The sequence below is a fragment of the Amphiura filiformis genome, chromosome 11 (assembly GCF_039555335.1).
Source record: "Amphiura filiformis chromosome 11, Afil_fr2py, whole genome shotgun sequence".
NCBI classification, from domain to species: domain Eukaryota; kingdom Metazoa; phylum Echinodermata; class Ophiuroidea; order Amphilepidida; family Amphiuridae; genus Amphiura; species Amphiura filiformis.
In genome coordinates, this window is record NC_092638.1 from 65,132,209 (window position 1) to 65,143,584 (window position 11,376).

At 37.2% G+C, this 11,376-nt stretch overlaps 1 protein-coding gene across 1 annotated transcript; it reads left to right on the forward strand.

Annotated features, from left to right (window-relative positions):
- The first annotated feature begins 3,590 nt into the window (after positions 1 to 3,590).
- On the forward strand, positions 3,591 to 11,173 carry LOC140163865 (angiopoietin-1 receptor-like). Its single transcript, XM_072187179.1, has 2 exons — positions 3,591 to 3,831; positions 11,025 to 11,173. The coding sequence occupies exons 1-2, from the start codon at positions 3,642 to 3,644 to the stop codon at positions 11,171 to 11,173; spliced, it is 339 nt and encodes a 112-aa protein (XP_072043280.1). The 5' UTR covers positions 3,591 to 3,641.
- The last annotated feature ends 203 nt before the right edge of the window (positions 11,174 to 11,376 follow it).

Consider the following 11,376-nt stretch of genomic DNA (forward strand, 5'->3'; position numbering starts at 1 on the left):
TTAACTGCTTTGAAGTATAATTGAATATTTGATATAAAGGTTATATAAAGGCCATGAACACGTTTTAAAACGTTTTGTATGAAAATACACTGCAGCAATATTTTTAAAATGCTTTCAGCTTTCAAAGCATATGAATACAAATCAGATGCAGGGAAAGTATTTTCATTAATAATATTTTGACCATCCAGGATTTGAACCTGTGCCTTTCGTATCACCGCGGACCAATGCTGCACTTACTGAATTAATGGGTCAGATGGAGAAGAGCAAGATGATAGTAATACATATCGTTATGAACACGGCAGAGTGCCGAATACGCAAAATTGCTGTTCTGAGTAAAAGGCGTTTGAAAATCTTGGTACCATTCCATTGGTCCTTCTAAAAATTTAGAACATTCGTGAGCACTGATTTGAAATTATATTATAGAAGTGAATGTACACGAAATATTTGCAATACTTGCATGTTCTGAAACAATCGATATGTCTCTCAAAACGCGTTTTATACAGCTATTCGGCTTCATGCTGTATCCAAAATGTCTCTACCACTGCGCAGAGAGAGGTCGAATACGCATTCAACTACGTGTACACCATAGCACGCATTCTTGATTTGGGGCTTTTGTGTAGAAATTACTGGGTGTCCTAAGGATATGTAGACTTAACTTGCTATATCTTACTATAATTTGCCTTATGTTGCGTGTATGCGTGTATGTGTGTATGTGTGTGGGTTAAAGGCTCCGTCAGTTTTGATCCGAGCCTCGCCAAATTCGCACAGGGGATGGAGAAAAATACGGGGAGTGCCGTAAGCTACCTTCGGTCGAAATCGGAGGTTGAAGGTCAAAGGTCAAATTTTAAACTTGGTCCGATTGGGCTGTAATTCATACAGGAGATCAAGGAAAATACGGGGAGTGTCCTAAGCTACCTTCGGTCGAAATCGGAGGTCGAAGGTCAAAGGTCAAATGTCAAATTTTAAACTTGGTCCGATTGGGCTGTAATTCATATGGGAGATCAAGGAAAATATGGGGAGTGTCCTACGCTACCTTCGGTCGAAGGTCAAAGGTCAAATTTTAAACTTGGTCCGATTGGGCTGTAATTTATACGGGAGATCAAGGAAAATATGGGGAGTGTCCTAAGCTACTTTCGGTCGAAATCGGCGGTCGAAGGTCAAAGGTCAAATTTTAAGCTTGGTCCGATTGGGCTGTAATTCATACGGGAGATCAAGCAAAATATGGGGAGTGTCCTAAACTACCTTCAGTCAAAATCGGAGGTCGAAGGTCAAAGGTCAAATTTTAAACTTGGTCCGATTGGGCTGTAACTCGGTGGGTGGAATCCTAGATGTGAGGGGAATGCAGAGGTCACATTTGGTTGAGATCGGTAAAGAATTGGGATCAAAATCGGCGAAAATGTGATTTCTTTTTTGATTTATCCAAAATCCACAGTAACCATGGCATGGCACCCTGAATGCCCTCTCTGTTAATCTATAAATAGCTCTGATGATATGCTCTGATCATGCTGATATAGGCCTTGCACAATATACCAACTCTTGCTATAAAACCAATGTCTTCCACTGTGGGTTTTATATTAACCCATTAAATGAAGACACAAGTAACTATATCAATTAATTGATTTAATTAATTATCGGTAAATAAGTAATGTCATCTGCGGTCAAAGGTCATCCAAATAAATAAATAAATAAATAAATAAATAAATAAATAAATAAACAAAAGGTCATCAAAATTAATTAATTTATGTCATCCGAGGTCAAAGGTCATCAAACAGAGGTCAAAGGTCATGTGGGCTCCGGCTATGTTGCTGTTATGCATACGGGCATATACAGCTTAATAATCATTTACGCATACGGGTATTAACTCTAGTAAGTTATAAATAGTCATCCCTGTAATATTTAACAAAAACTCGAGGATTTTAAAATAACAATATTGGCGTATATTTTCCGTAAGATTTTCCGGGATTTTACAATTTCACGGGGGTGCACTCACATTATTAAACCACAGCAATATCATGTGGGAAATGTTTGTACTTATTTTGGTATCACTGGATAGAAGATACCTACAGTTATACGTTGGTATCAAATATATTAGTATAGGACATGTAATATAGAAAATTCGGGGTTTCCCGCTATACAATACTATAGATCAACATGTTTTGTACAGCTAAGTATACGATTCGTCTCTCTGCCGAATTCATTTATCGCACTTAGGCGCTATTCGTCCAAATCAAAATTTCAATAACTACGTCGGTGAGTAAGATTTACCATTAATTTTTGGTGGAAATAAAAGATAACCTGAAACGTAATCATAAGCATACAAAAACTCAATTTGCTCAAAATTCTCGATTCGTCACTCTGCCGAATTCATAACGAATATATATCATGTATATATATAAATCATGAGTACCCGTCGTCTATCATCTTCTCATCCAAATAAGCTGTTGGAAATCATTATAAAATCATTTTAAACGGATAAAGTTAAACAATATGAATTAAATGCGGGACATGTTTTTAACAGTGAATTTAGTTTTACTGGCTGTAATTAATGGAGACATGTGTTAAAAATATTTCTCCTTATTATTATGTTGTGTCTACCGCTGTTGTTCCTGAGAGACATTTAAGACTAAGTCTGATCACAGATACTGGATGGTGGCACACTCTAGTTCAGATTAAGGTCTACAAGTCCCCATATTTCTATATTATCTCGTCTCATTCAATTCTCCTTGTAATATCGCTGCAGTAAGTGGTGATTCAAACCCATGTCCCTTAGATCCATTTTTAGACGAAATGTTGCGCGTTATAAATCCCAATATTTTAGCTAATTCAAAAGTTTTCAGTAATTATATTGTGACAAAAACGCGGATTATGGTAACGTCCCAGCAAACACAAAACTTTTTCGACATCATTCGCAAAAGGTTATAAAAGGTTATTAGAAAACATTTAAATGTCGGGTTATATAAAGCGTATATTACGGGTATAAAACGTTTTCATAACATTAAAAATCATTTTTTGATAATCTACTTCTCAGCAAACAAAAATGTTTTACAGAAAACGTTTAAATGTCGGGTTGTATAAAGGGTATAAAAACGTTTTAATAACATTCCAAAAACATTTTGAAAACTTGATAAAAACATTCTAAACAGAATGTTATTTTGGGGTTGAAAAATATTTTGCGAAAAATGTTTGCCCAAAATATATCCAATAACGTTTTAAAAACGTTTTCATGACCTTTATATATCCCGACATTTAAATGTTATTAAAACGTTTTGAAAAAAACATTTTAAGAACATTTCTGTGTTTGCTGAGTGCAAATATTTTAACATAATGTTATTTAAGTGTTGACAAAATATTTGGCAAAAAATGTTTGCGAAAATAGTTTACAATAACATTTTTAAAAACATTTAAAAAATATTGTTGTAGTGTGTTTTCATACAAAACGTTTTAAAACGTTTTCATGACCTTTATATAACCCGACATTTTAATGTTATTAAAACGTTTTTATGTAAACCAAAAGCCAAAATATAACTTATTGAAAACGTTTTTAAAACGTTTTTGTGTTTGCTGGGGTATTACTTTTATCGACAGCTACAATAAAACCAGTTCGCTATACCAGAACCATCGGTATTGGTGAATCTATTACAATGAGTGTGACATCAACTGTTGGTAGTCTACGCTGGGTTCACAATAACGGTGACGCCATTGCAAAATGGAATGACCAGACAGAAGTGACGATAGACAACGTACGTCTGACAGATTCTGGAATCTATGAATGCTTTGAGGAAGGCAGAAGAGAAGTGGGTGAACACGCCATCATGAGGCTTATCGTTAGAGGTATGTGTTTTAACTTTGTTTTTTTACCACTGATGTATATTTGTTTACACGCTCAAAAATACAAACTATTGGCAGCTAGGGGGTGACACTAAGGGTCCTTTCATCTTTTCTGTTTCGGTTTCTGTTTCCGGTTTCGGTTTCGGATCTCATTGTTATTTTGAAGGGTTAGCATGGTACGTGTGAACAATCCTTTTATTCTAGTCTTTTGTTGACTACAGAAAAGTTGAACGAAGATAACTTCTGTTTCGGTTTCGGGAGTTATGTTAATTTCTGGCAGGAAAAAAAGTGAGATGAGAGGGTTGATGCTAATCTAGACAAAAGAAGTGTCTAAATTTTACGGTCGTAAATTCGCGATAAAAAAATACGGCTTCAATTGACTTGCGTTGGGTGTATAGGCACTCCAGCCTAAGCGGGAGTAGATTGTGAAAATTGCCCAACGTAGAAATATATACATTAACACGAGTAATCAGTGTTGCCAAGAATTACGTACTTGTTCGTGCAATCGCGCAAAAATCGGTTATATTATGCTTATGTAGCGATTAAACGGGGAATTGTTTTCGTCCCAAATACACCTTAAAACTTGGTAATATGCAACACCAGAGAAGTGCGTTGAAGTGAAACTAATAGGATTTCTTTCATTGGAATTGGTAATCTGATAATTGCTTCAGGCAAAATTGCCAGACTCAAAATCTATTTTAAATGTATATTATATGAGAGAGTGGGGATGCTAGACGAGGAGATGATCTGGTGGAGGGGAGGAGAGGAGAGGAGAGGAGAGGAGAGGAGAGGAGAGGAGAGGGGGGAGGGGAGGAGAGGGGGAGGGGAGCGGGGAGGAGAGGAGAGCAGAGGAGAGGAGAGGAGAGGGAGGGGGGAGCGGGGGAGGGGAGGGGAGGGGAGGGGAGGGAGGGGGGGGGGGGGGGGGGGGGGGGGGGGGGGGGAGGAGAGGAGAGGAGAGGAGAGGAGATCGAGAGAAGAGAGGAGGCGAGCAGAGCAGGGAGGAGTTTATTCCGTTTATTTTGTTTTTTGATTTTTCCACGTTGATCATAGGCCTACTGCTAAAACAGTGAGAGGGGGAGAAGGGTAAAGGAAATACAACATCCAATATAATTCAGATATCCACATAATTCAAAAGATGGCACAGGTGAGAGTTGGGGAGGGGGAGAGACAGACAGACTAGAAAGAGAAGAAAGCGAGAGGAGAAGAGGCAGGGGTCCTTTTTTTTATGTAAGAGTGAGTAAGATTGCCCACTTGAGACGCCAGTGTTGCATATAATTGACTTATCCAACCTTTATTGACAGACATAAGTGTGATTGACAGCACCTATTATTACCTCTTCAAATGAGAAGCATGATGCCCCAAACGTTACAATGAAGTCAACTTACACACCATCCTACTTAATCCCTTGCGTTTTCGTTTCTGAACAATAGAGCTCCCGAAACAGAAAACTTGAAAAGAGGGTAAATTCACTGTTTTTATATTAGCCACGCAAACATATGGCGAATTTTGTTGACTTGCTCTCAACAAAGTGAGGCAAGGTATCGATCGCTATGAATAGTTCACATCAGCTCGTACTCTGCCCGTGTGATTGAGGTCAACATAAAGGTGTCGTAAGTTTATCGAATCGAACCCGTCATTTTATGATTTGCGGCTAGGTTAATACATGTAGTTAAATGCTGAAAAACCATGGTTTGCTGTACATCTATCTGTTAGAATTCAATATTCTTAATAGGATTTTATCGTGCAGACGGGGTGATACCGCATATTTAACCCGAGGAAGGTACTTTCGATGTTAAAATGTGACACGATCTTGTACTTGGGGGCCAAAAGCGGCAAATTTGAAACTGAAATAAAGGTAAAAATATGGAATCAAGAATAAGAAAATACATAAGAAAATAGACATCAAAAAACTTCATAACTTGAGAACAAAGTATGATACACCTTTGGTGTTTTCAGTAAATGATAGCTTATTGTATGTATAATGCAATAATTATAGTAACTCAATTTTCAAAAAAGCCTACTTTGACCCCCCCCCCCATTCGTGTAACAAATGTCACGTACAAACTTCACGTAATATTTGCAAAAGCTATACCATTCGCAGGATGCTATGAACTTCCAAATCGCGACAGTTTAAAATAGTTGTTAACCGTAACAACTATGACATTGCGCATTTAATCCAACATAGAATTCGAGCCAAGCTCTGTCTGGACAAATCATATATCGAAATGTTCACAGGAGTCTGGATAATCTTTGCTGCGATGTCAAGGTAACGACATCATTTTAAAAACAATCGCTATTTAAATCAGAAGAGGGCGCTTTTTACTTGCACAATTTTTTTGAGACAGGCTGTATAGGGCAGTACGTGGGCTATTGGCGTTTAAATGGTAACAGCTGCAATGTTCCAGATGCTTGGAACAGTCCTTCGGTTAAGTGGCTGTTCAACCAGGTAGCGCGTGGAAGGTGGCGATATACTTCTAGTGCTCATTGCTATTCAACGTTATATATTCTTTTTTTGTATTTCTGTTTTTATTGCCCTGTACTTGGAACTGGTGGGTGGAGAAAGATACATCGAGATAACCACCAGTCCCCTTCTTCATTTCAACTACATGACAACAACATTAGAGTGAAACTATTATATGCAGAGCATTCAAATAGATTGCAATGATGACTATTAAAACAAATGTAATTGATTCCCACCACTCGTAAAAGGTGCTGTGATATAGGCCTATAGCTGCAAAAGCTGAAGCCAGGACAGATAAAACAGTGAGCCTATGGCAAAAGGACAATGCAAAAGCTAAATGCCTGGCTAAGACACATGAAAAAGGCCATCACAGCCCCCATAGAAGTGGTAAGTCCCAATTTGAATATGCAATGAGTCATCACAGTCATGAAGGCGTCAATATTAAAGGCATCATGTAGCTGCACATAGCTAGAAAAAAAAATGTCCAAAACCAGGTTTTTTATATTTTTTTGACAGACAAACAACCACACTCACTCCCACCCACTCACATCACATAAACAAGGCAAATAATATACACTAATAATAATACCGGTAATAATAAAAAATACAAGTAGAATTAATGGGGCAAGGTTTGGATTATTAAAAATGTAGTAGGCAAAAAAGGAGAGTTAAAACAATACAAGTAGATAAACTGGAATGAAAAAAAAAGGTTTCATGAAAAAGGCCATCACAGCCCCCATAGAAGTGGTAAGTCCCAATTTGAATATGCAATGAGTCATCACAGTCATGAAGGCGTCAATATTAAAGGCATCATGTAGCTGCACATAGCTAGAAAAAAAAATGTCCAAAACCAGGTTTTTATTATTTTTTTGACAGACAAACAACCACACTCACTCCCACCCACTCACATCACATAAACAAGGCAAATAATATACACTAATAATAATACCGGTAATAATAAAAAATACAAGTAGAATTAATGGGGCAAGGTTTGGATTATTAAAAATGTAGTAAGCAAAAAAGGAGAGTTAAAACAATACAAGTAGATAAACTGGAATGAAAAAAAAAAGGTTTAAGATGCTTCAAGATCAAGGGTAAATTTTTTAAAATGAAGCCTAAGTTTCCCTTTACTCTCAGCAATTTTATATTCAGTAGACCTCTTAAGCTTAATTAAATTCATAAAAGCAACAAAATTGGGAATGGATTCCTGAAATTTGCACTTATGAATATAAAATTTGAGGCAAAGAAAAGGAAATGAAATACACCTATCATGCTCCGAGGAGTCTGTAACACCAAACATTTTTTCAAAGTCGGAAAAATTAAAGGATTCCCCAGAAATGTTGTTTATAAGAAAGCATAAATCATCCCATAAGGGGTAACTTTCTCACATTCACAGAATAAATGGAGAAGTGTTTCGGAAAATTTCTTACAAAAATAACAATTGGGTGAATCAAGTCTACCGATTTTATGAAGAAACTGATTAGTGCAAATTGCTCTATGAAACATTTTGAAATAAAAAGACCTCAATTGTGTTTCAATGGTACAATTGAAATTTGCACTGTGAACATCATTCCACTCCACATCATCCAGGACATCAAAAAGATCCACCCACTTATTTTCAGCCTCAACATGAGCCTGATTCCTTAACATAGAATAAACATGTTTAGGAACCTTTTTTCATCCACAAGAGAAGCACAAATTTTCTCAAAGACGTCCTCCTGAATATTCTTGGGGTTTTGAAACCAGTCTAAATAAATGCCGTTCATCAAATAGTTATATTTCCTCCTATCTCTAATGGGAATATCAAATTCAATAACCAGTTCTTCAAATGATTTGACAATATTACGGCCAAGATAAAGATCTGAAATATGACGAATCCCTTTCTCATCCCAGACAGGGTAGAAAAAGAACTTTTTAGATTTTAAACGGACATTTTTGTTCCACCAAATTGGATCTTGCAGATGAAAATCATGAGTTTGTTTTTGTATAGATACCAAAGTTTAATAGTTTCAATAAGCTGACAATTAGACAAAGAATTCAAAACACAATCAGGAGCATTAGACTTCAACAAAATTTTCCAGTCAGGGTGAAAATTTTCTAAAACAGACAATTCCAACGTTTTCCAAAAACTGGAATAATCGGGGTCCAATAACTGTTTGACCCAAATAAATTTCTGAGCTTGGGAAAACAAAAGAGGGTCAAACATTCTCAACCCACCATTCTCATAATTATTGCAAAGGATATCCCGCTTTACCCTATCATTCCCCCCATTCCAAATAAATTTATAGAAAAGATGGTTCAACTTCTTGAAAAATATTTTTGGAATATTAATGCAAAGAACTGAAAATAGATAAAGAAGTTGGGGTAACATCAATGATTTAATGACAGTAACTTTACCAATAAGAGACAAATTCCTGTGTCTCCAGCAGTTAAGGGTTTGTTCAATCTGACTAAGTTTTGGGATAAAGTTGAGTTCATAAAGAGATTTAACATTGAAAGAAAAATTAACACCTAACGTTTTGAATGTGTTTGACCTCCACCGTAGGCCCGAGTCTTGAAAAGGAAAAACAGTACTATTTCTTTTACTGCCAATATAGATAGCTTCACACTTGGACAAATTAATTTTACATCCTGAAAAAAGGGCATATTTATCAATAAATATCAATTGGAAAAGGGCCTCAAAAGATCCCAAATCCCCATGTAAAAAACAAGTGGTATTATCTGCCAGCAAATTAATCTTTTTTTCCACATTGCCCACTCGAATCCCTCTGATGTCATCATTACTGCGGATTGCAATTGCAAGAATTTCTATGGCAAAGAGAAACAAGAATGGAGAAATAGGGCAGCCCTGGAAAATTCCACGAGACATATTAATAGGGCAACTGATAGATCCATTGTTGATAACATAACTTTTCCTAGCATTATAAAAAGTATTAACCCATTGAATAAAGTTATCACCAAGATTGAACCTAGTTAACATTTCAAGAAGAAAGTCATGTTCAACACTATCAAATGCCTTTTCTATATCTAACAAGACGATTGACCCGGGAATGAACGTTATATATTCTTCACCCGTGTATTATATTTTACGACTATCCTTCATATTTAGTTTTAAAGAAATAGCTATATAGTTAAAATGTGACATTTTGCGGTAAAAGTGGCAAAAAATCCTTAAATAGCGTGACCGTTGCCATGGAAGTGGAATAGAACGCGCGGGTAACACATTTGACAACATCGCAGCAAAGATTACCCGAACTCCTCTGAACATTTCGATATAATTTATGATTTGTCCATTTCAAACACCTGTCTTACGAAAGCGTTAAATAGAGCATTTTGCTTGCATGGCCTCTATACTGATAGCTACAATAATGTATACTCTATAGCTGTTTCGTTTCTAGATTGAGGCACGAGCATCGTCTGCCTCCCACAGCTCATTTCCTTCTCACTTCCTCTGTTCTAGTTCTCATTTCATCTCAACAGTTGGAGATGGCACCTGGTCTAAATGTTGATCACCTTTCTCTATACCTCCACTAGGTGTAGCGAGCCAATGAAGTATTTCCCTACTAGAAAGTAGGGAATAAGCTAATAAAAAACCAGGGTTAAAGCCCCTGATCTTTCATCCCCCAGGACATCCTGTCAGAGTTCTCTGAAATATGACGCATCTGCCTTTAACCTCATGAGGAGGGCGGCAGCTAAAAAGGGGTCAATAGGAGGAAGACCATATGAAACATTTGTTAAATACAAGCGCAGCGTTTTAGTTAGTACCTTGAATGTAAGAACGCTCAACCAACCTCATTGTCTTGGTGAACTCAAAATTCAGCTTCCAAATCCAACATTGACGTTAGATCATCGTTTCATCCATGAGACTAACTACGACATGGCTTCCCAATCTTTTTTTCCTGTAACTCATATGAAATATATAGCACGACCCACAGCATAATACAAAAGCTGTTATTTAGCGAAACATATCAGCGGCGTACCGAGCAAGATTTCCAAAGGGGTCACAATTTCCAAGTCGTCCCGCCTACCGGCTCCCAAAATGACCTTACCGGGACATATGCGTGCGAATTTCAATGCTCAATGAGTCAAAATGGGGTTACATGACCAACACGATGGTACCCTGCACTTTAACATGGTAAATGCACGGAGATGCTTTTTTCAGCAAGTCCCGCGCGCCCTTTTTGAAAAGGCCGCGACCCTCAAAAGGTTCGTGACCCACAGTTTGGGAACTGCTGAAGTACCACACTCTTATACCATCCTCATTCAGTAGGTGTAATGGGCTTTTTGATAAACAAGCATGTATTCATTGACTAATCCAAGGATCATAGTGGTAAAATTTCTTGGAAACTCAGCAACAACAGTAGTTCCCATTTACAGCCATACTAACTGCTCAGATGAAGCTGCAGTGATATTCTTCTTCAAGGATTTGTCCGATGATACCCTAGACGATATTCCTCCGCATAATGTAGTTTTTGTCTGACATGTCTGAGGGGGTTTCAACGCTAACTTGGGCATAGATGATCACAATTTACAGACTTTGGACAATACCAACAATATAATATTCAATCATGACATTTTTTGGTCCTCCATTTTTTTCTGTAATACATCGTCCACTGCTGTTCAACATATTCAGCGATTCGAGAAATGGAGGCGTAATGCCACGGGACAGTAGCTTTTAATTCCCTTGTTACTAACGCAGTTTTACAATATTAATTTTTTTAATTGTTTTTTACAGCTTGCCCGAGCCCAAAGTACGGTCCAGACTGTAACAGCAACTGTGTAACTTGTTGGAATGGAGGAATCTGTGCTGCTGATGACGGAACATGTTTATGTCAACCAGGTTTCTCCGGCGGCGGGTGTGGTCAACGTAAGGAGCCAAAATAGAAGAAAAAACAAAGAAAAACAAAACAAATAAACAAAAACAATAAACATTATTTACTATCTAAAAGCTTAATAATGTTATTAGCATTTCATAATAATTATTATTGCATTCTTGCGTTTTTTTACCCACCATAAAATTTTACAAGGACCAATGTGCTCCAAGAATATTTTAAACAGGCTCCCATAATTTAACGGAGAAGGCGCGT